This window comes from Aedes albopictus, chromosome 1 (genome assembly GCF_035046485.1).
Source record: "Aedes albopictus strain Foshan chromosome 1, AalbF5, whole genome shotgun sequence".
Taxonomy (NCBI): Eukaryota; Metazoa; Arthropoda; class Insecta; order Diptera; family Culicidae; genus Aedes; species Aedes albopictus.
Window position 1 is genome coordinate 261,284,954 of NC_085136.1, and position 25,981 is coordinate 261,310,934.

Genomic DNA, 25,981 nt, shown 5'->3' on the forward strand with positions numbered 1-25,981 from the left:
GGCTGATGGTTTGTTTTCAGTCCTTCAGAAATCTTTTAGGCGATTCCGAAAAATCTCAATAACTTTATGAAAAATGAACCAAATCGTGTCAAAATTTCACAGCACATAGTGTAAATAAAATACTTTCAAACTTATTTATGCAAATAAGGCTGTTGTTAACATATTTTAATTAATTCAGCTTAGTATACACAACAGTGACATGGGGAGACTTGATCCCTCGAGGATTACACACACATTATACATGTGAAAAATAAAATTCTATTCGGAAGCCTCTATTTACTTGGAATTCTAGCCTATTCAACGATAAAATGTGTCAGATAATTATAACTTTAGTACAAACCAAGATAAGGGGGATCAAGTCTCCCCATTTTGAAAATACGGCATATCCTTAAAAATTTAAGGAAATCTTACAATTTCAAACACTCCATGTTCATTGAAAATACAAGAAAACTCGAAAAGAAAATGAAAAGGAAGACTCTGGAATTATTTTCTCTTTAAATAAACCAAGTGCTCAAAGGGGGATCAAGTGTCACCCATTTTTGAAAAATACATCATAACACATGCCTCCATAAAAACACAGTTTTGAAAACTTTAACAATAATTTAAAAGCCTTCTGCTGTGTATTAACTTGCAATACATGTTTACCTGCCATTTTGTACGGAAATCGGATCTAGTTTTGTGTTTTTTCTTAAAGTTTCAGGTAAATTAAGAAAAAGGGATCAAGTCTCCCCAGTCTCCCCTATACTTTTTAGGACTACTATAGATGTAAATGCTCTAAATTTATTAAACCATTATGTAATTTCAATTAAATTGGTCTAATTTCACCTTTTCTAGGGTTAGTCCAAACGTCTAAAGTCAAACAAAATAGTTCAATATTAGGAAATATCGCTTGGAAATCAAAAATATTGAATATATAGATAAAACAATATCACAGACTAACAAACGTAATAGTAGTTTACACAACAAGGTGCAGAATGAAGATTTTTACAGCACGGGTCGTACATTTATCCAACGAGGCTTGCCGAGTTGGATAATTACGACGAGTGCTGTAAAAATCGAGTTCTGCACCGAGTTGCGTACAACGTTTTTTTGCAGCTTCATAAATTACCACTTGAGGATAGTTTTTAACAAAACTGTTTCATCAGACTGCACACTGATGTTCATAGCCATGATTAAAGAAATCTGATCATAGCATGTTGTACAGAACAGTTGTCACAATTTTTCAAAGCTTCGTCCAGAAAGCATCAATAAGTTGATCAAAACTGAAAACAGTGCTGTAATGGTTCATTACGCAACGCAAATCAGTGCTGTAATGAACCATTACAGCACTGCTTATTTAGTGTGGGAAAGTAGGCCTTTTCTTGTCAGATTTGCGTGAGGTAAAACAGCCTATTACGATGAGAAATTGCAAAAATACATTTTAGGCTAAAATATTCGGATTGATTTTTTCCAAACTCTCTAAAACGCCTAACAGTATGCAACGCGCGTACATCCATTCAAAGTTGCCAGTGTTCATTTCGCCCCGAATCGACTACAACATTGAAATTGCTATTTTGAGTAAGTTCAGGCCAAACATTTCAATAGGTCCTATCTGCATTTGAGAGGCTCTCCTTGTTCACTTTCTCTTTCAATTATTGCAATGTAATGGTACACTTTTCAACTACTTTTGCAGTACAAATCAAAAGACGATTGTTTTGACCATCGTTCTATGCAAGGAGACAATCATAATTCAAATAAACAGCTAAGATATTAACGAAAGAGAGAGAAACCAAAGAGAGCCTCTCTTCTGCAGATAGGACCTTAAGACATGTTTGGCCTGAGTTCTGGTCAAAAATATAATACTTCATCCATTGCTAAATCTGCGTATACATATAGTTAAGCTAACAATTCCTTTGTTTTTATGATGGACACACTCAAAACACTCGTAATACCTTATTTGCTGCTGCTTCGAAATTATAAGAAACCCACCATATGAAAAATATACTTCAACTTCAATGATGTTTTGTTTATTTTGAAGGAATGTAAATGGTATTTTTGAAAAATAGAACAATGACTTGTTCCTTTACACTTATGCATTAGAAGTTTTACATAAAAGTCAACGGTTTCGGCAAAAACAGGGGTGTCCATTTCGCCCCGGGTGTCCATTACGTCCCTAATCCCCCTATTAGCTTTTTAATTAGGCTTTTAGCTCTTGGCTGGTTCACCTCTCATATTTATATGCAGACCCAGATATCCCATTTAGATTACTTAGTCACTGATCCTGATGGAGTCTTTATAAAAAAAAAACTACAAATATTCATGTGCCACCGCAAGGAGCAGTGGTACAAAATGTTAGAATTGGTCACATTTCCGGGGCCTCGCCTCGGGGATCTATTCCGGTGCCACCAAGTGGCCAATACTGCTTTTAGATTGCTGATATGGCCCAGACTGGGTCAACGTTACATGAGAAAATAAAAATTTGGTAGCATCAACTTGGAACACAGCTTTTTCGATCCATATTAGCGTCCAAACTAACCGTGCAAAATTTGGATGTGATTGGTTTCATACCACGTTTCATACCCTCGTATTTTGCTTTGAGATTGAAATTTGAATGGGATTGAGTAAGGGAAAAATGATTTTTTTTTTTCATATTTTTCTCATAAGGAGCTCAAGGACAAACTCATTAGAATCCGGATTTTCTTATTTTGAGCTTACAAGTGAGCAAGAAAAAAAAAATAAAAATTACTATATCACACGGTGTCAAAATATCGATTACACTAGTTTACAGCATTTTTGAACTCGGTAAGCTGATGATCGTTTTTGGTGTAGAATCATGCCCTGAGTTCGAAAACGTGAAGGAAAAAAATTACAGTAGAGCGGAAATTTTTTCGACTTTCCATACAAGGTTGATGATTTGATACCGATTTTTGTTCTATTTTTAAGCAAAGTCGCTCACTTCATTCATCTCATTCTCTGTAATCAATGCTCCGATTGAGCTGAATTTTTTACTGTAACTCGCCTACATATGATATGTTAAATATACATTGAGAAAGAATTTTTAAATTGTTTTTTTCTTACCGAAAAAAATATATTTCTTCATATATTTTCGGAAAATTTGCATAAATTTAAGGAGATCGTCCCTAAAACTCGCCAATATCTTGAATTTCATCAATCTGACACAAAACCTGCATTCAGATGATCGAATGGTATTATATTCAGCTTTTAATTTATGGAAAAAGATTTAAAATTGGTTGAACAAAACGCAAGATATTTGAATTTTAGTTAATTTCATATTATCAAAAGTTGTTAAACTCAATATTGAGCTAAAACTTAAAAACTGTTCTACTTTAAATTTTTTGAAGCACGGTTTCGAAATCAGCGCTAAATTATGCTTCAAAAACTTTGGTCGTTGATCGAAGTTCACGACTTTCGTTTTATTTTGTAAACTAGTGTTATTATTGAACTTTTATGTACCGTAATCCGGGGTATCATTGATCAGCGGGGTAACATTGATCGGCTTGACCCACCTCATGAAATGTTCAAACAAGCATTTTACATTGAATCAGTTTCTACTATGGAATGGTATATCGTAATCTGCTATCATTTAGCTATTAAATGACATGCAATTTATGAAAATTGAATTTCATAAACATTGAATTAAATCGATTTTTCCATAACTGTGTTTCGTAACGCAATGAGATACACTGTCAAACATTCATGCTTGGCGTGAATACTAGATTTAATATGAGGTTCGAAATCACTGTATTACTTCAATATGATACCCTAGAGTTGGATTTAATAAACGAAACTTTTATGAAAATGCTATTTTTCAGTAAAATATACGAATTATTAAAAGTCGGCTATCAATTCCTTAAGCCATTGCCTACCTTTAGGCGTTATTCGTGGTTTAGAGGATTTTAAACCTAAAATAACTTGAAAAGTACATTATTTGTAAGAATTTGGACAACATATTCGAAATCAGCGACCCCGAATTTAGTAAGTAAGGGTATTTTCAACACAAATGAACATTGATCACTGACATGATCAATGTTACCCCAAATCAACACAATCAAAAATTAGATTTAAAAACCTATTTAAACATGTTTTAAAGTTTTACAATACTTTTTCGAGTAGCTTAACACAAACTCAGAGGGCCAGTACTTCTTTTAAAAATATAAAACATGTAATATTTGCTTTAACAAAAGAATTATTCAAGAAAGATCGAAAATTCTGATCAATGTTACCCCGGATTACGGTACCTCGGATTTTTCTTCGAAAATAATTAGTATTTGGGCTATATATTTATAATCGGAAGACTAGAAAATATTCTGTCAGCGAAAATTCTCCCATACATTTTGTGTGGGACGTTATTCGGCTCAAAACTGTATTTAATGAATTTTAGTATGAAATTTATCCAAAAACTCAGCTAAATCAAAATTTCTCCAATAGAATATTTTCAAACTTTCCAATAATAAAATATATCCAGAAAGCTGACATTAGCTGAAGAAAGATTCGAGGTACATGAAAATTCGATAACAATCGAAATTAGAAGTTTACAGCTTGAAATGTGTATATCTAAGGTTCTCGTGTAATGTTGAACCGGGTTTCTATAAGTAAATACAACACAACCAATTCTGGGGATGAGGAGGAGATTGCCAATCGATACGTTATGGTTAGGAAGAGTGGAGATGCCAAAGCATGTATACAGCCTCGTTAAAACCGTGTATACAGACGGCGGACTCTTCACATTTATTGGGGCATCCTGCAATGCGATGTCTTGCATATCTAATCGTGTGATGTTGATTTTAGAAAATCAAGTTAAGTATAATTATGATGTTTTGCTTTACTGCCCATAATCGCATAGTTGACATAAGCGCCACTGTAGTTTTCAACATACCTTTGAAATTTTAACAATGATTAATAAAAAGTTTATAATTTTTTTCACGTTGATATATAGTTAGTGATAAGATCTGGTGCTCTATTGAATAAAACTAGCCACAATTATGCACATTTGATAGAAATTAGCTTGTGAATGCTGACGTTGTCAATGGTGGTTACGTCAACTATGCGATCATGGGCAGTTTATCTAATAACATTGGTTGGACAGCCCACTGCTGTCGGGCTTAGTTATCGTGCTACAACGAATCGTAGACCTTATCATCATCATCATCATTATCGTCAAAGATGACATAAAAAAAACAAAACAAATAGCCCAAGTAACAATCAGCATGCCTTGAAGGCATATCGCTTTCAATGATTTTTTTCGATTGCTCGTCAGCATGCCTTGGTTAGTTGGCAACAAAAATGGGATGCAGGAGAGTTGGGCAGGTGGTTACACTCAATTCTCCCACAGGTATCGAAGACGGCGTGGTTCAAGGGGTTGGATATGGGTCGAGATTTTATCAAGATAATGTGTCGACTTATGTCCAATCACTACTCTCTGGGCTCGCATTTCTATCGAATAGGGCTCACAGATAGCAATCGTTGTAGCTGTGGTGCAGGCTATCAAGATATCAACCATGTTGTGTGGGAATGTCCCGAATACGGATTGCCAGCTCCGATTTATGTGCATCCCTCAGGGCCCGAGGGAAACCAGAAAAGGAAGACATTAGAGATGTGTTGGGTAAACTTGATCTTGAGTATATGAAGCTTGTGTACGACTTCTTGAAGCAAGCTGAAGTCTTCGTCTGATATCCCCGTCTTGTTGTTCCACTTGTCCACCTCGTGTATTTATTTGATATCCCAGTCTTGTTGCTCCACTTGTCCACCTCGTGTCCCTTCGAAAATCGTCTGTATGTATCGTTCCAGGTTGTATGTCCACTCTACGCTTGACCAGCAGCAATACGCCACACCAAGCTGTCACGTATCAATGAAAAGCCCCATCACCCTATCCTTTCCTCAAATATTTTTGTTCCCCATAACCTCGACCAAACCGCGAGTTTTTCGGTTTCCCAAAACTAACATAGTTTATAAGACAAAAACATGAAATTGTAAATAGTTTTAACTGGATTCGGCTCCGTTATGCCTGTTGGCGCATGAGCCTTAAATAAATGATTAAGTAAAAAAAAGGCTTATTCATGTTTTATCCTGGTTTTATACGAGTATGTCAAAAAGCTAGTTGTTCTAAATTAGTTTTATGTGGTAGTTTTTTACTTTTAACCTTTGGCGTTCCATAAAACTATCATATAACTCCTGCTATTAAATTCTTCAATTAAAGACTTGCAAGTAGACATGAATTGGTTTTATCACTTATTATATACCATTTCAATAAAACTTGCAGTTGTTGTCGGAGAGATTTTTTTTGTAAACAAATACACAAAACTGTGAGGCAATGCATAAAACCAACAAAAGATTTCGTGGCCGTAACATAAACCAAAAAAATGCTGTGATAAAACCGCTAGTTCTATCATGAGCTCAGTTATGACTTCCTCAGGAGGGTTAGCCCTATTGGAGGAATCATCAGGAACACAGAGTTTTATCAGAAAAATATGTCGCCTAGCCGGGATAATTCATGTAAATACAGAAAAATTATTACTCAATTTTATGATTTCACGTACAGCTTAAGATCAAATTAAACCATGCAACACGTTTCCGTCATTTTATTTTGTCAGAAAAATTACATAATGTCTTTTAAACTCCACTGTGTTGAAAAAACATTTTTTGCACCCAATTCCACCGAGTAAATTAAATGTATTGAACTTCCAAATTATGCATAGTTTGTGTGGAGCACTTAGTTGATTGATTGATTTGTCTTTATTAGAGAGACTTTCAGCCCTTGGCTGGTTGGAGCACTTAGTTTTTGTCATTATCACAGTCACATTCACCACAAATTTTGCGTGGCATGTCTCCTGACACGTATTAAATAGGAAAACAAATCTGAATTCCATATCTGCATCTTTCCAATTGATGGCTGGATAAACAACCAAGTATAATTTATTCTGACGATCGAACATTGAGAGTGAAAAATAATCAAAACAATTATTTGATAAGTCAGAAGATGGTTTTATTTAGAAGATTGATAAAACTATGATACCTGAAATCCTAAGCCGGTTTGCATACGAAGTCCTGTAGACCCTAATAAGACTAGGCCAACTAGCCAGAACGTAGGCTTATCGAGGCATACAAGAACTCGAGAGCATTTTCAAGTCGGCATCAATGGTTTTATGTTTAGGATTTCTGAACCGCTAAAAAACTTTGATAAAATTAAAATTGTTACTTGGGAGCGCTTACTGGCTTTATTTTCGACAGGATAAAAATAGGAGCACTATGCTGAAGATGTGATCCTTTCCCCTATAACTTTTCAATACACGTCAGATCACTTTGGGGTCTTCAACAGTTTTTAAGCATATCCTAAGCCATACTTTAACGTTACTAGATACAAGGTTTTAGACAAATATTTTCAACTTATAAGAAAAAACGCAAATGAGCTATTTAAGCAACAAGTTTCAAAAAGGTGATTTTTTAGCACGAGTTGTATATTTATCCTTAGATAAACATGTATTATTTATCTATGATTTATCAAACGAGGCTTGCCGAGTTGGATAAATGGAACGAGTGCTGAAAAATCGAGTTTTGCAACGAGTTGCATTCAAAATTTTTTTGTAATTACGAAAAACACCCACCGATTTTCACCATTATTTGCTACACTAACACATTCTGAGATAACAGGCAAGCGAGCTTCCACATGCATTAGCCCTAGGATAGGATGCGTCACGTAGTCAGCCGATTGGAGACCATTTTGCCGTCAAACGGAGACCAGTCGCTGATTGGTCGAAACTGATATCCGTTTGCTGCGATCAGATCGCTTTGTTATTGGTTTGGTAGTGTTGCTAGTTTGTAGGTTCAGCATGTGATATAAATATTCAAAATCATTGTATTTTTATATTCCAGTTTTATCGACTTAAAAATGTCAGCATTCCATTGTAAATTAACCTAAAGTGGCGTCTGAACATCGATAAATACCCTTGATTTGATGCAAAATCCGTTGAATTGTTGATATATTTGACTATAACTGAAAGAACCTTTTGTTTGAAATCGGTCGACGAAATCGAACGAAAAAATAACAAGGCAGGCGAACTTCTGTTGTCACATCCTATCCTAGCATTAGCCTATTAGCCAATAAAGTAGGCGTTTCAGTAGGCCGACAGATCAGGACAGACCGAGATGACTGTCATGTCCAGTTTGGTCTGCATGGAAACATAACGAAAATGCCTGAGTATAAAATAAATATACTTCCGGCAAATTCTCTTAATTTGCAGTGCAAAAAAGTGTAAAAGAATAATCAAAATGGACATTCAAACAACAATGCCGAAAAGTACTAGTTTTCGGCACACTATAGCACTACTATACAAGAAATAAATGATTCAATTTGAAACAATATGAGCATGTGATAAAATTCGTAGAATTCATTCCAATGGCATAGAAATTCTTGAAGAATCTTTTGATAAAAGTGAATTTACTCAGAAGTTTATAATCTGTGATCAAAGGTCTATAGATTCATGCGCTGTACAGTTTTTAGAACTACGTCTATTAAATTTTCGAGTGTTATATGAAAAAGTTCACCTCATGCCTGTAATTTTCTATTGCTGTGCGGGAAAGTTGTGAATAATTTCAAAAATAATTCGATTTCAAATATGAAATATATCAAACCTAACTTTACCAAACACCGTATGTAACATATGTAAACAAAATAGAGATTTCCATATGAGGCGCTGAATTTTGTTGAGGACTACTTGTATAAGTCACCTTTGAGGGTAATTTGTGAAAAAAAATATCCGGGTTTTTCACGTTTCCGAAATGCTCAATGTATGAGTTGCTATGGGAACAGCGAACTTCCCCTCCAATTTTCTCCGTTCGTGGATTTTGTTAGATACGGTGTTTGGTAAAGTTAGGCTTATATTACGGAACCAAAGGACCCTCTCAGGAAATAGTTTTTCCTTAAAAAACAGGTTATTATTTCTTTTGAATACAATAAATATGCTTCATTTGCTTCTTACTACTTTTTCCAAGTCTTACCGTCAGTTATGGTAAGTTAATAATGTCTTTGATGAATACTTTTTTCGACGAACAACGTTGGAAGAATTGGCGCCTAATTTCCTTAGGAAGCAATTGAATATTTTTTAAAAGTTCCTAATACGCTCATAATGTGGCTTTATTTTATGTTCATGTTGACACTGTTGAACTTAACGAAATCATTCTAAGTTAAGAAACGCTTTTAAGTTCATTGTAAGAAATGCTATTTGGATACCGAATATATGTTTTGGACACCCACAGATAAATATAATTTGAACAGAGTCATTATTTTAAAGCTTATGCATGAATAAAGTACTGTAGGGCAAAAGTTTTAGTTGAGCAAGAGTTTTTTTTTTGAGTTTTTAAGCTCAATTCAAATTATTTCTTTCGGGTGTCAAGGTTGTTCGAAACCTTTTTGAATGAGAGTCTTTCACTCCAAGAATTTTGCAAATTCTTTAATATTTTAAAAAGTTATGACTATATGTTGGTTTATGATCGAACAATTATAATTTGCGATGATACTTCCAGCGCATGGATTGGAATTGTAATGAAATCGAATTCAGTATTTCATAGTGGGGCGTAAATGGGTATATTTTGAGGAAGCTTTGGCTTGTATAACGTTTTGCACAATACATTTGCAAGTCATATTTTACACACAGTGGGGCAAGAGTTCGAGCCATGTGGTATCTTTAGGTAAAACCAAAAATTCTTCAAATTGCACATACTAGATTGCACAAAACTCCCGTTATTTTTTTTTTCAAAAACATTCCTTAAAGAACCATAGAGCGATTTTTGATAAGAATTCGTTAGATAAAATTTCAGTAGAAACATGCCAAGAGCATGGGTTCGTGGGAAAAATATATAAAAACTGGAGAAATTTCAAAGGGAGCAGAAAAACATTAAAGATATTTCTGAAAAAAAATCTTTGAAATATACAGAATGAATCGGGGAGACTTTCTTTAAGTATTTCTGAATATATTTTTGGAGACAGTGCGCGATACAAAATTTAAAAAACCAGCATGAATTTGAGAAGGATATTCGTAAAGAATGCTTATAAGATCACTTCGAAAAATTGTTGAGCAATGCCTTAGTAGTTCTTGAATGAATCTCCAGTGAGGAATTTCCCAAGAAGAATACCTGGAGGAACCTGAGAAAACGTCCCTTGAAATGTGTAATCCCTGGGAAAATCCTAGAAGGATAATGTTGATTCACTTACTGGACTGGAGCCCTTTGAAATTCCTACAGGGCTTTCCTGAATTTTTAGAAGTTTCTCCAAGGATTCCTACGTTCAACATGCTATAACTTTTCATAGAGCGCATCAAAAAATTTCAAATTTTGACTCCTTATCAACCTGTTGTATGTGCATTGGTACAAATTTGGGCTCGATTGATTAATTTTGTTGACAAACAGGCAAAATTTTAGATTTTTTGATGCACTCTATGAAAAGTTACAGCATGTCGACTTTTTTTGTGGGAGAAAAAAAGTTGCCTATCCCAAACATTGTGGCCATCCCCTGTATATCCAGAAAGGCCTACAGAGATTTCCCAGAATGTTTCGCCAAAATTTTCACTAACAATTCTTGAAATGATTTATATGCCTTTTTCCTCCAGAATTTCCCTCAATAGATTTTTCCCGAAATAATCTAAGGATTTATCTAGAAATCTCTTTTAAAAATATATGGCAGGTGACTTTTAAAATTATAAAATTGTACCGGTAATTCTGGCAGATTATTGTCGAAATTACTCGTTCGGCTTCTAATGAACGGAATTCCTGGAAACAAATTAGATTTTTTTTTAACTTGTATTCCTCTTATTCTTGCGAAATTCGCGCTGTTGTAACAACCCTGTAATTGTTAGGGACAATGTATTTGAAGTACATAGCTCAAATTTTCTAGAGCACCAAATTTTAGAAACTTTAGTAAAATTTGGATGAAAATGCATCACCATGTTGACAATCACTAAACAACCAGCATGATGCATTTTCAACCATATCCGTTGAACGGTTCTAAAAAACGGTGCTCTAGAAAAGCTGTAAAATGTAAGCTATGCATCTCAAATACCTTGTCCTAAGGGTTGTTTTCAACGTAGCTCAATAGAATAGGGTCGAATTGGTTGAATAATCGAAAATAAGAAGAATTTCTCGCGCTTAGTATCATACGGGCGTATCTACAATGATCGATTTCTCTTCATCGATTTTCTCTTTGGTTAATAACTTGGCTGGCAAATCATTTTCAGTAGTTTTTGTGGTTTTAGTCCTAGTCCTAGTCGTCCTTCAGCGGGGCGAAGTTAGCGTTGCCGCGAACGGGTGTCTACTTTAACCGCTTGTCATTTTTTGCGCGTTCTCAAAACGAGTTTTATGGGACGATTTCGCTGGTGGTTTGGTCGGTATTACGCCACCCAGTCAATTTTCCGCGTGTGAAAGTGTAATTCGGGAGTTTCGGTGTGATGCCAGCTATTTCGGACGTTGCTGCATCGCTGGAGAAACAAGAATACAACTACATCACGGCAGACTATGAAGAACTTGGTGAGATCTTTCTAATTAAAAAACGTCATTTTATTCATACATGGGATATTTACCATACCAAATAAGCGCCAGAAACAAAAAAGCAAATTTTTGATTCAGGAAGTGTTAATGCATTTCAGATATTCAATTGATATCCGGATGCATCAATGCGGGGCTTACTGTTTCAGAAAACGACCTCAAGATGTACGTGGAAGCCCTGTCATACTTGAAATGGGTCGTTGGAAGAGCAGTAGAGCTATCACCTTCCATCTCCAGGACTAAAAGTGTTTGCGCCTATGGATAAAAGTTAAAAATAGGCGCAGACATTTTTCTTCCATAAAAGCACTGCCGGTCAGTGGGAGATGGATTGTACATACATACATACATACATAGTCCTAGTCGTCCTTCAGCGAAACACACCGAGAGATCATCCGAATATTGGTCGTATTTCCCAGAATAATTCGAAGAGAAAATCGATGAAGAGAAATCGATCATTGTAGATACGCCCGTATGATACTAAACGCGAGATTTGTTCTTATTAGCTTTTTGGAACAAAACATGCATTAGCATTAGCATTAAGCGAGTCGCACAAATTCGTAGGTGGGACAGTCCTAGAACGCTGTTATGAGTGTTGCCTCCTTCCCGTCCGAACCAAAGCACAAAGACTTGGGACTAATCTCTGACTCTTAGACAAGACTGACGCAATCCTCCAATGGTCGAGCACTGTCCTGGCCACGTCCTTGCGACTGCTGAGGGATGGGAAAGGATGGTTAGTTTTGGACACCTATGAAAAATGTAGACAACTCTACGATCTCTCAGGCCTAGGTGAGCTTTTTGGAACAAAACATACAGTACCCAAATTATATATCTACGGTTCGCGAGTTGTTAGCCTAAGGAAGTTAGATGAACTGGTTTCTGGACAAACGTTCGTGGGGTGGCCAGACATTTCCCAAGTAACACCGAAAACATAATCAGAAGTCTTAAACTAATCATTTTGTCCTATAACAGTTGTTTCAAAGTTTTTCAAAACAAATGTTGTCTTGTATAAGTCATAGGGTGACTGTACCAATTATGGCACTACCTAAGGAAAACTATTTGTATAAAAATAACAAGAAGACCAACGAATGCCACCAATATGTTAAAAGATAGTTTAGTGTCCATACTTTGCAGGAAAAATATAAAAACGGAGCCAAAACTACTTTTAGTATTTATTACAGCGTGTGCCAATGATAGGAACCCTGTACCAGTTATGGCTACATTTTTTAACTTCGGTTCCTTTTCGCACTATTTGCGTGCATTTCTTATGGGATTAGCCATAATTGGTACACTATGGCGAAAAAGGGTGCAAGGAAGCCGAAATTTTAAAGAAAATGATTTATTTCTACCATAATTTGAGCAAAATGTGTACTTTAAATGAGTACAACCATCTTTTGTGAACGTGATCTGTTGTTCACATTTTTTTTATTGTTGATATATATCGTTAAAGGGTGAAAATCAACTATGGCGAAGAATTGGTACTATAGCCATAATTGGTACACTTACCCTATTCATGATTCCAAAAACTAGCCTTTAATGATCTCTTATTAAAAAGTCGTATTTGAGTAAATATTTTGTCTTTTCAAACAAATCAGACAACGAGCAACGGACTCATGTTCCGTAACCGGTCGTTTGAGAACGTCGCGACCCATTGGAAGCTTTCCGCTCACCGCGCGATCTCTTCGACACAGTCGTCGATGAGAGGTGTGTGGACTTCCAACACACAAAAACAATGCGCTCTCGCCTAGGCTTTACATATACAATATATGCGTAGTGTGGATGTACATCTCATTCCATCCGAAAGGGGTGCAATCTGTGGAAAAGATAACCTCGGAATTTTGTGTCGAACTTGAATTCAGGTTAGCAGCTACGTCTTCGAGTCTTCTCGTGGCGTAGCGGCAACGCGCCTGTCTAGTGAGTAGGAGTCGTGAGTTCGAGTCTCACCGAGAGGACGAGTAACTTTTTCGCAAATTTCACCTCAATTTGTCCATTTCTCACTCACGCCAGTATATGTAAAGTCTAGCTTTTGGAATAAAGTAAAACTTCCATTCGGCTGGTTAAGCCGCAAAAATCGATAATAAATTAATTTAATTATTAAATCTGACATGTTGTTATCAATTTTGTTGGATATGTTCTAATAAAGTTTATTTTGCCGTAATATGACAAGTCTGATTAAGTTTTATATTTGTCTTAATATGTTCATCAAACATATTCTCGGTAGGGACTTTTAGTTCATCAGATTTGTGCTCATGAAAATTCGAGCTGTGGCTTCGTCATATCTTCACCTTAACGTTTCGCTAATAAATGCAACAATATTACAACACTCCAATTTATGGGGTTTTACATTACAACATATTTCCTGTATTGCACGCGAACTTTCAATAGATTCTTCTCTATACTTCTGCCGTCCAACTTACCCGATTATTGTAATAAATATATAAACTATCACAATATTTTGCAGCTCACATTTATATTTTACGACATGAAATGGCTTGAGTCTTCCTGTAATAGTTTCTTTAACCCTTTGAAGCCGAATTGTTTCGCCGCTGCTGTCGCAACCTCGCTGGTCTCGAACATGGTTGTTATACTCGGTTTCATCGCCGGGGTCATATATGACCCCTCCGGCTTCAAAGGGTTAAAGACCACTTCAGACCACTTTCGTCGGCGGACGGTTGCATTTTTCGTGCGCGTGACGTTTTCACTTCGCTGGGAATTCGTCCACGTGCTGGTCAAGGTGCTGGTTAGTGCTTTGAAATGCTAATTTAGCTAATACGCGAACGAAGTGCCAGTAGAGGATCTGGAGTGACTTTTGCGCGAGAATTACTATGTAGCTAATCGGCCGGGCACGTACTAGGGGGGATCGAAAGTGACGTCGGTGTGGGTTGATCGAGAACCGTTTCAAGCGTTTCAAGACTGCGGAAAAATTAAGCACCAATTGGAACAAAACCAAGGACAAATCATTCCGATGATCAAGAAATGAGGCTTTCAAATCTAGACGTTGATTATGCTGAGCTACCCTTGGTTTTTGTTAGTGAAGGTCAAATTTCATCATTGAAACCCGGTGAGAATATTCCATTTTTCACTTTACCATCCATTACACTCGAATATTCCAAAAGTTCACTCTAAAACAGATTGTGTTGTTTCTTGCTACATGGGGTAAGTGTACCAATTATGGCTATAGTACCAATTATTCGTCATAATTGATTTTCGCCCTTTTACGATGTAAATCAACAAGAACAAAGTTGTGAACAACAGCTGACGTTCACAAAAGATGGTTGCACTCATTTAAACTCCATATTTTGCTCAAATTATGGTAGAAATAAATCATTTTCCTTAAAACTTCGGCTTCCTTGCACCTAATATCGCCATAGTATACCAGTTATGGCTAATCCCATAAGGAATGCATGCAAATAGTGCGAAAAGGAACCAAAGTTAAAAAATATAGCCATAACTGGTACAGGGTTCCTATCATTGGCACACGTTGTAATAAACACTAAAAAATGTTTTGGTTCTGTTTCTATATTTTTCCTGTAAAGTATGGAAGCTAAGCTATCTTTTAACATATTGTTGACATTCGTTGGTCTTCTCGTTATTTTTGTACAAATAGTTTTCCTTAGGTAGTGCCAAAATTGGTACAGACACCCTATATATGCATCGGTGATAGCACAATCGACCCCATTCAGCATTGTCTTCTTCTTCTTCTTCTTCTTGGCGTAACGTCCTCACTGGGACAAAGCCTGCTTCTCAGCTTAGTGTTCTATGAGCACTTCCACAGTTATTAACTGAGAGCTTCCTCTGCCAATGACCATTTTGCATGTGTATATAGTGTGGCAGGCACGAAGATACTCTATGCCCAAGGAAGTCAAGGAAATTTCCTTTACGAAAAGATCCTGGACCGACCGGGAATCGAACCCGTCACCCTCAGCATGGTCATGCTGAATACCCGTGCGTTCACCGCCTCGGCTATGTATGATCCTCTAAAGCGAAATCAATGAATTTTTAGTTGTGAGTCAATGTTTTTTTTTATATTTGTTTATTGATTGTTCATTAATGCTTCCACTTTTTAAAGGGTAGTTATCATTCAGGTTTGCCTAACGAATGAGGCCACAGTAATGCTTTTCAAGTTAATGCAACATATTCATTTAACTTCATTTGTCTCGAGTTCGATGAAAACCGATAACTACAAAGCTTAAATGAATTATCGTCACAAATATAAAGGCAGAATTATACAAACTGAAATGTATGAATAATTGATTTGATTTTTAAACTTTATTACTAAGGCTGACACAAATTTCGTTTTTCTCTTATATCACCCATCCAAACCCACATATCATTTAGATGTAGCTATCTCTATATGAGAATTCCTGCCAAATATTTATAACAAAATACTGTCTAAATTTCAGATAAAATTGTGGAAACTTTTATCGTTTACTGTTTCCATAATAGACTCGCAGTTATGGTTCTAAGTAGTTTGTCGGTTAATAATACAAGGTATTTAATCCACTCGGGGAAGGGATCGTTATATTTTCTTCTCGTTTCAGAGAACGAGCAATGACGCTTAAACCTAGGCTTTCAAGCCAGGACATAAGGGGTTAGTACCATAAATACCTTTGTCCCATCCCAGGAAGAAGAGGAGCCCTAACGGAGTGCAATTAACTTTCTTAGCAACGTCACTCCCAACGTTTTTGCTTCACATTTATTACACATACGATACGGAGCGGCGGACGAGATGTCGCCGTTCCATAGGCCGCTTCAACACTTGTAATACATCTCTGATGCCTTGCAAGTATTGATATTGACAAGAAAAATGGTAGAAGTAGTCGATTCTATCATTTTCTAGGATTCTTTCAATGAATGGCTGTGTATGTATAGACTAGACTAGACTAGACCACTTCAGACCACTTTCGTCAACCCGTAGCACTATCAGGAGGATTTGTTTTGCTATTTATAATAATGGTATAAGTTTGCTTAAATAAGATGAATGGGGTCAATAGTGACGTAGATCGCAAAGGAAACTTCCTTGAATTTCTACATGCCTACCACACGATAAACAAATGAAAGCCGCTCTACAGCTCAACAGACTCAATATGTTTGATAAGTCGTATTAGAGTAATATTTTCAGTCTTACTTCCAATACTTGTTTTGGTTAAGTTCTGTCGAAACATAATATGTTTCATTTGTTCTTATGAAGTCATATTGAGGGTTTCTGCAGTATGTATGCAAACATGTGTAACATGATGACATGTTCAGTATGTTTCATAAGTCATATATGAGTAACATTTTCAGTTTGTCTTTCAATACTTGTTTTCGATGAAGTTTTTGTTAAACATAATATGTTTTGTTTGTTTACATTAAGTCATATTGATGTTTTTTCAATAAGTAAACAAACATATGTAACATAAACTAAAGTCATTACACTACCGATCATAAAAATGTCGATATGATGTTCAACATGTAATAAATTAAGAATAAAAACTATACTTTTACCGTGCCAATGCTCTTCAATTTTGATTGCATCTATACAAATAAAAATGGAATGGTGTTTGTACGTCACGAATAGGCTCGGGAACGGGTCAACAGATCGACATGATTCTTTCACTGTTGCATTCCGCCGGGGCTCCGACGTGTTCGTACGAAAAAAAAATAGAAAAAGTGACCGGGAAAGCAAGAAAAACGGGAAAATCTGAAATTCCATTTTGAGGGCCATTTCTTCATGGAGCCGGATGTCAAAAACAGAGTAGGCAGGCAGGACGAAGTTTGCCGGGACTGCTAGTTAATTAATAAAATTTCAATTGGCTCGACGGCATACATCAATTTTATCATCGTGGAAAAACTAGTAGTGTACCATTTTTCTAGATGGAAATTCTTATCGACTTTCACCGCATTTTTTTTTTTATAAAAAATAACCCATTTTACGAACCGACAACAATGTTGATAATGATATTGATTTTCACGATGTAGTGACACTACCTCCTGTCAAATTTTCGTTTATAAAACCAGCCAAAAAATGTGAAATACATTTTCTTCTTCTTCTGACGTTGTCAACAAAGCCTGCTTCTCAGCTAAGTGTTAGCCTACGAGCACTTCCACAGTTATTTATTTAGAGCTTCCTCTGCCATTGTCAATTTTGCATGTGTATGTCACTTTAAAATTTCTTCATTCGTATCCATATTAATTGTGATGGCTATATGTATGACATTGTAAAAAGAATATTCTCAATTTACATTTACAAATTTTCCAGATTGGTGAGCATTACACTAATTTCTAATCATATCTCGAATCATTTAGCATGCCGTGTCCAAGTATGCCATTTATTTTTCATCAATACTTTTAATATTTATAAAATATCCAGTCAAATATCCCATTTTTATCCATGATGTATGATTTTTTTTGCAGGAATTAGAAATATTATTTAGGAAAACAAAGCACTTTAGGTTACACATTAGGCCGTCCCTTATTTTGCAAAATTTAGAAATGTTATGAGTTCGTTAGTGGAAAATGATCGTTTTAGCTAAAAAATGATCGTGTCAAAATTTGAAGTCCGTATCTCAAGGCTAAGTGGTCCCTCAAGTGGCCTAAAGTTATATATATGGGACCAAAAAAACATGAAATGTTTTTCAACGAAACAAATACGCTATTCCACTAAAACCGGTGATTTTAGGACCCTAAGGGCCAAAAATGTGCTTAGATTTGCGATATCTCTACTCGTTTTCAAGATATTGACAAAAAACGACTGAAAAATCAGCATTTTGACCATTTTTTTAGATTCCGAAGGAAACTTACCCTATTTTGATCAATAACTCAAAAACGAGTAGAGATATCGCAAATCTAAGCACATTTTTGGCCCTTTAGGGTTCTAAAATCACCGGTTTTAGTAGAATAATGTTTTTTTTTTTGTCGAAAAAAATTTCATGTTTTTTTGGTCCCATACAATTTTTGACAACTTTAGGCCCCTTGAGGGACCACTTAGCCTTGAGATACGGACTTCAAATTTTGACACGATCATTTTTTTAGCTAAAACGATCATTTTCCACTAACGAACTTATAACATTTCCAATTTTTGCAAAATAAGGGACGGCCTATTACACATGCTCAAGTAAAACGATGGTTTTTATTTGTTTTATTTTATTATCCTTCAAAGATACATGTTAATAAGGCGCTTTAAATTTATCGAAGTACAAATGCCTATTTCACCAGAAAAAATGACTCGCACCACAATTTCTGGTCATAGAAAGCCAATTTAAAGTTGAAATAGTTTAGCTGAAATAATATCGCAAGAAATATTTTGCACTTGAATAGTTTTTTTTTGACATTTTGAAACATAGTTGAATACGGTTATGCAACAAACATTGATTACGCTTTAGAAAAGAAACTGAATTTTCATCCTCAATTAGAAAAAGAAGACGTGTAGTTTGTTTTTTGAAAGTTGTCAGAATTATGTATTGTAAAACATACTTAGAAGCATTATTAAGTATGCTTTGATTCATATAGAACATGATTATAACATCTCAAATATGTTGCCGAAGCTCCACCTTCTGCGCTTTTTCGGTCATATATCTGTCTGAAAAACGGTTTTATTGTTATGAACCAAAACACAGTAACTGGTCATATTGGAGTCGAAATAATTTCTATAGAACATATTGTGTTAGTTGGGTTGTCACGAGATAACAAATATCATATTGTTTTCCGAAGGTCACCAGTGAATTTAGGTTACCCTGATACAGTATGACGCTACAGCCATAGGCAATTCTTGCGCTGATCGCTGATGGTAGATATACAATCATCATCATCATCTCAATATCATCTTTCAAGCATTAAGTAACACAATGATATTGACATTGATATTGCACTTGAATTTTGTTGAAATATTTTTTTTTTACTGTCCAAAAACGGAGAATTAATTAAGTTCTGGTCATTTGCGATATACTGAGTAGAAATTTAGAGTCCCATGCGTGTGAAAATATCGTTCATATCTCTCATAATGTATCTGCTATGTTACGTCTAATTTGATTTTTTCTAAACTTCATAGTTGTCAATGAACCAAACTTACTTGCATATAATTATCGATTTATAACCTGTAAAGTTTGAGTAGTAATCACCACCAAATGTTTGTGATTGATTGTTGTATGCTGTACGCAATTATTAATCCAAGTCCAAATGAGATCACGTGATATGTATTTGAAAAACAGGTAAAACAAAGATTTAAACCAAAAAAGAAAAAAAACAGTGTAATTTCTAGCTTACCGATATATCCAGAACTGCACTAAAAATGTAATCCAACTAAGTATGTGTTGTGTATAATCCAAATGATATTGTATCCTAATAATCCTAATGGGGCATGCATACACTATTCTAGAGCAGCTAGAGTGTAGATATCCATTGAACGAGATACACACACACAGGCACACCGATTATATTTAGTGATATTACAGAACACAAGCGCCACAGGTAATAAATCATCTATACACTATCCGCCCGTCTGCCCAGAAGCCACTTGACGATAACCGGCCATCGCTGTCGTTACTTCTCAATTCACAATCCACTCCAGTGAAAAAAATCGGTTTTCTTCCGAACACATGTGCACGAGCCATAAACGAATGATCTTTTTTTTCGTGCCATGATCATTATTACCCACTCCACACTAAAAACACAGAATAAAACACTAAACACCCTCTTGAGAAGGGGTTGTCGGATCGGGTGAGCGCGCACTTCTTCGATTGAAGAAAATCCTCTCGAAAAACAGCAAAGACTACTCCTCAGACACCGAAGTTTCAACCGAAGGAAGTGCTCGGCCGTTTAGCACACACTTATGAGTTTTACACTGGGCGCGCAGTAGGCGTGTAGTTTCCTTCCACTTGAATTGCTTTTCGATTGGGCGATTTTCACTACTTTCTATAGATCTTTTTTCTTACGAGCATGCAACTAGCTGGAACGTGCGATCGACTTTCAAGCTTGATTTCATTACGGATTTTTTTTTCTCACAGGGTCTTCTCCCTGAATAGGTTTTCTTCCTTCGTCGGGCAAAACATTTTCAATGTCATACGTAATCTCACTCTTCGGGGTGCGTGCTCTCACGTTCACGGTTCTCCCTAAATCCACTCTCCCGAAGATGGTGCCAATGTCCACTTTTATCCATCCAGCCACAGCCAGTTACATCTTCTTCTTGTTTCTTGTTACACAGGTTGGGTTGGTTGGTGTTGTCGTGAGTGCTTGCGTGCGTGAAAATGTGTGTTACATGTTGCAAATCTGCTCTCGCGCTCCTCGAAGTTCTCGCACGCTTTCGCGAGGAGGGAACTCAGAGGAGTTCCGCACGGTGCGCGCGCGTATACGCACGCGGGAAAGAAAGTGCGAGAGAGAGCATCTTTGATTGGAGCACCAGTGTCGCGCTGTTGTGTTGGGTGGACGAACGGGCACTCACTTTTCCTCCCAACGTCGTCGGAGTTTGGTATAGATCAATATTATTTTTCCTTGGCTTGCTTGGATGATGGCATTTCACACTTCTGGCATGCTACGATGGTGGCACGGCACACACTATACACTTCTTCTGGGATGATTGCGAGTGGACTGCGAGAACGAGAGGGAGAGCATACACCTATAACTACAATAATGACCTGCGATGAAAACTCTGCAAACTCTGGGACACCGAAACCGAGACGTGTGGAAGCGAACTCGCAGAAGATGATTCGAACGTTCCTGGAAAATGATTCGCAGGAAAAATCGGGCTCGGGTGGGATTTTTCGTATTCTGGACTGATGACGGAGCTCCCGTGGCCTTCCTATGACGTGCGATGGCCGCGAATAGGTACATGTACATCGGTAATTTGCTGGATATCGATGGCCACGGGGCACTCCAGATATTCCGGGGGACTGAAGTTCCGGTTCTTGGATTGACGGTATTTTGTAGATACGGACCTTCACAGATGTATCCTTGTCCGATTAGTCCCCACAGCAGATCCGAGCAGTGGTGGCAATAGGTTGGCTTGTGAAATGTCTTTCTTCCAAACGAATGCTCAGCACCCGCCATTTTGTTTTTGCACGACGATGCAATGCTGATGCTGCTGCTTCTGATGTGATGTTGTGGTGCTCTGCCTCCGCGGATCTGCTGCCGGTTCTGCTGCTGGTCGAGACTCACGCTACTCCGGCCAAGTGCGGATGACTCGTGACGGCTTCATCATCCATGGTATTTGACACACTCTAGCCTGGCTTTTTTCGCTGGGTTTGGCTCTGACTCTTCCTAAACTCTGACCCACTCTTAATCCGTCATCCTTGGAAAAACTGGTGTTGGCGTTGCTCCTGATCCTATTTCGTGACTGGTCGCATCACCACTCTACCAGTTCAGGCAGAGTCTCTCACTTCTTCGCCAGCAGTTCTTTTCCCTCGAACTTTTCTTCTTCCACCTTTCTCTCTTTCTCTACGCTCGGTCCACTGTCTCTTTTTTCAATTCCCTCCCTCCACCTGCTCCACCAAGAGAGAAAAAATCCGAAACTGAAAACGATTGATCCCCTTTTTCAGACGACCCGAAACTTCTCCACAACACGACCAAATCCCCCAAAAAAAAGTCACAGTCAACCGGACAAACCAAAACTTCTAATGTTTGCTCTTGTCTTTTGATTAAGAAGACCAACATCCACCTTCGAAGATCCTCGCACAACACACCTATTCACTTCTGACTAGCTTGACACTGAACCACTGAACTGACTCTGCCTGACGGACTGACGGAAACTGAACTCTGTGTGGTGGGGTGGTTGTGTGTCCTATTCTTCTTCTTTATCACCACCCGCTCCCGCCGTGGAAAAAAAATTGGTGTGTGTTATCGTTTTTCCTCGCAGCTCGCTCTCACACGCACGCACCAAGCATTCAGCCTTATTCAGAAGAACATCCATAGAGCACTCACTCTCACAGGCAAGAGAAAGAGCATCGGCAGAGAAGTGGCACTCATTTTCAGCAACGTCGTCGATTGGGGGTGGTGGGTGGTTGGTGATAGGAAAATTGCACACTCTCTGACTCTCCTCGCAAACACATTTTCACACTGTACGCACACCTGTCAAAAGTTGTCTTTCTCGCAGCACGCTGCAGTGCTGTAGTTAGGAGCTCAGGGGAACAAAACTGCTAGCGATCGTTGTACCTAACCTCCGCGATATTTGTTTTCTTGTTATTCATTTATCAATGCACGTGTTCACGCGTTTGACTTTCGAGCGGACCAAGGAAACGAGTTCATTTTCTGTAAATACAGCACCGCAGAAACGTCAAATTAGCGAAATCGTGCGAAGGTCCATGACCAAATGCACCGTTTCACAAATTTAACGTTTGAGCGGTGCTGTGTTTACGGAAAATGAACTCGTTTCCATGGAACTGCTCAAAATTCAAACTAGTGAATATGTGGAATTCGTTCCGAGATTACTCCAGGAATTCTTCTAGGATTCCTCCAGAAAAACCTTCTGGGATTACCCCAGTAATTTTTCCTAGGATTCCTTCAAGCATTCCTCATGTGGTTTCATTCCAGAACTCCTCTAAGAGTTTCTTCTGTAATTCCTCAGAGAGCTTCATTTGAAATTCTTCATGGGATTCCTTTAGAAGATCTCTCAAAAATTCTTCTGGGATTCCCCGGACTCTCCAGGAAATATTTGAGAAATTTCATCTTTAAGGATTCCGGCAGGAATTTCGTTCAAGATTCTTCCAACAGTTTTGTTCTGGAATTCCAGAGGGAATTATTTGAAAAATATTATCCTAGAAGGAACATTTGGAGAACACCAATAAAGAACTCTTGAGAAAATTCTTTAAGATATTGTTGGAGACATTTCTCAAAGAACTCCTGTAGTAATTGCATTTTAGAGCCCAAACACCTGGAGGAATTTTGTTATCGACTCCTAGAGGGTTGTCATCTAAGGAACATCTGGGAGAATTCCAGAATGAACTTCCGATAGAATTCCAGAAGGATCTTCATTCTATAAGAAACTGCTGGAGGAATCCAGATAAGAATGCATTGAGGAGTTGGAGTTCTTTAAAAAAAAATCGGAAGCAGTTGCTGAAAAAAAATTCCGGAGCTAGTCCCGGAGAGAGTTCACGGAAGAATGCCAGAAGGAGTTCCCAAAAGCATCACGTAGGAAGTTCCTGGAGGAACTCCAGAAGAAATTCTTGGAGCAATGCCAGAGGAATCCCGAAAACATTTCCCAGAGGAATCACGGAGGAAGTTCTTCAAAAATCCGGGAAGTAGTTCATAAAAAAATCACGAAAATAGTTTTTTGAGGATTCTCGGAAGAAATTCTTGGAAGAATGCCGAGACAAGTTTCTAGAAGATTCCCAGAAAGAGTTCCCAAAGGAATCCCAAAAAGAGTGTCAAAATGAATCCTGGAACAATTCCGGAAGGAGTTACAAGAGAAATTCCAGAAAAAGATCTTGAAGCTTTCCTGGAATAATTGCCAAGACGATTATTAAAATTCCTAAAGAAATCTCAGAAGGAACTACTGGAGGAATCTTGCATCCTAGTGGGTTTTACGAGGAATTCCAGAAGGAATTTTAGAAAGAGTTTAGAAATTCCAGAATGAATTCCTGAAGCAAGAAATAGATTCTGTAGGAGCCCCGGAAGAAACCTTTACTTGAGTTCCTGGAAGGATCCCAGAAGGAACACCCGAGTCGTAATGCCCGTTTGTTATCTATAGCCCAAATGTTAACTCAGTGACTTAGTTGCGGTTGTTTGCTGCACTTCAGGAATACAAAATCAAAAATGTATGGTCCCCCCCTGTCCAAAGGTACGAGGTTTCTTGGCCTATTCCATCAGGATTAGGCTCTATTACGAAGCCATAATACCTACAATGCAGGTCCTGTATAAAATGAGCTGCCAGAATTAGTCGACCGCCCTTCCAGGTTGTTGGGACCCGGATAAAAACTAACCATAGGGTATTTGGTGAAAACCATTCCTGTACCATACAGTGTACCAGCTACAATATAGTGCATTGTAATGGAATGGTTCGCTTAAAGCTTTGCACATTGGTAGCTATTATACATTTACATCCGATCTTTATGTAACAATATATTATACTGTTTTTCTTACGTTTGAACCATTCACTATTCCGAAACAATCTTTTTCCGTGCATTTTTAATTTTTATTCAGTTTATGATTTTTTCCGTGCTTTGTTTTGTTGATGTCCGTGACATTTTTGTTGCAAAGGAACTGAAAGAGAAAAAAGTGAATAAGTTGAAACATCTATTTAAAGTCAATAAAATGTTTAACATAAGGACTGGACTGGACACTGAAACGACTTCTGAAATAAGTTCGTCTTCGCTTTTTAACCTAACTTATAGTTGAATCGAACTTGACAGTTTTCTCATGAGTTGTTATGTACACATTTCATAGTGCAGTCAAATTGGAGCCTCAATATTGCAATAATGGTTAAGCACGCTGTAATGATACTTATGTACCTCGTCACCCACTTCATGCAACTACATTAGTGGTCTAATAACACTTAGCGCGCTAGGCATAGTTCCATCATGCCGCTCAAAGTGTTGCCACAAATAATGCTTAGTTTGCAAAACCCGGTTATCTGGCTGGTGGGACATGGGAGCTTAAGCTTCAACTGTTAATGCAATCAGAGGCTACTCAGACTTAGACGAGTTTAGGTTAGTTTGGCCAGAACTGCCATTATCGAAGTAACATGACGAGATAATATAACATTATATGGTTTATCTAATGTAAAACAATACAACATAACAAAAGAGAACCATTCCAAAACCATGATTAAATTTATAACCAGTAGTGAAATTACAATTAAAAACAATATATTTACGGTACATTTTATTGTTTGAAACCATACGTGTACCATACAATGTACGGTATATTAAAGCCCACGTATCAGTATTTCGAACAATTCATTTACAATAAAATGTATGGTTTTGTAAAAAAATATATATGGAGAAAAATATTTTTTTATATTGTTACGATACTTAACAACCCGTATAGTATATTGTAAAAATCTCATTAACAATTCACTGTATGGTGTCTAACATTACATCTTATTGTTTTTGTATTTTTTATTTTTACAGTGGTGTTTATTGTAACAATATGGTTCTAAATAGTACTGTTACAATACAACATTCGGTTTTTCTACTGTATTTTTTATTCGGGGAGCTTTATACTGGAGGATGAAGATATTTCATGGGAAATCATTAAAAAAAACTCTCGAAATATTTTTGATGGATGTGACGTAAGCTGGTTGCTTCACTTTGGTGAGTTTGTTCCAGGATTTTTATGGCTACATTATGTGTTTTTATTACATTAAACAATAGGGGGATTCACTTAGGCAGCACCCATTTATTACGTAACGCTAAAATCGACATTTTTTGACCCCCCCTCCCCCTCCGTAACGCTTTTTTGTATGAAAATCTTAAAATTTTTGTATGGACCGTAACGCTTGGCTATACTCCCCCCCCCTCCCCCTAGAGCGTTACGTAATTTG

General features: G+C 37.1%; 1 protein-coding gene and 1 long non-coding RNA gene across 6 annotated transcripts in view; both read right to left on the reverse strand.

Moving 5' to 3' along the window:
* Positions 1–22,324, reverse strand: part of LOC109415607 (diacylglycerol kinase theta) — a 171,780-nt gene extending 149,456 nt beyond the window's left edge. For 2 of the 5 annotated variants that reach the window (XM_062846708.1, XM_062846709.1), the window contains exon 1: positions 21,441–22,322. In XM_062846708.1, coding sequence (XP_062702692.1) covers positions 21,441–21,552 — 112 coding nt within the window. In that variant the 5' untranslated portion in view covers positions 21,553–22,322. Of the gene's footprint in view, positions 1–21,440 lie in introns of all 5 variants that reach the window. The other 3 variants (XM_062846707.1, XM_062846710.1, XM_062846711.1) reach the window with 3 other exon arrangements.
* LOC134285609 (uncharacterized) lies at positions 1,641–21,434 on the reverse strand. The gene is made up of 2 exons (XR_009996502.1): positions 5,748–21,434; positions 1,641–5,700 (listed from the first exon to the last, which is right to left on the reverse strand). It is a non-coding gene; the product is annotated as an uncharacterized LOC134285609 (long non-coding RNA).
* Positions 22,325–25,981: the final 3,657 nt, after the last annotated feature.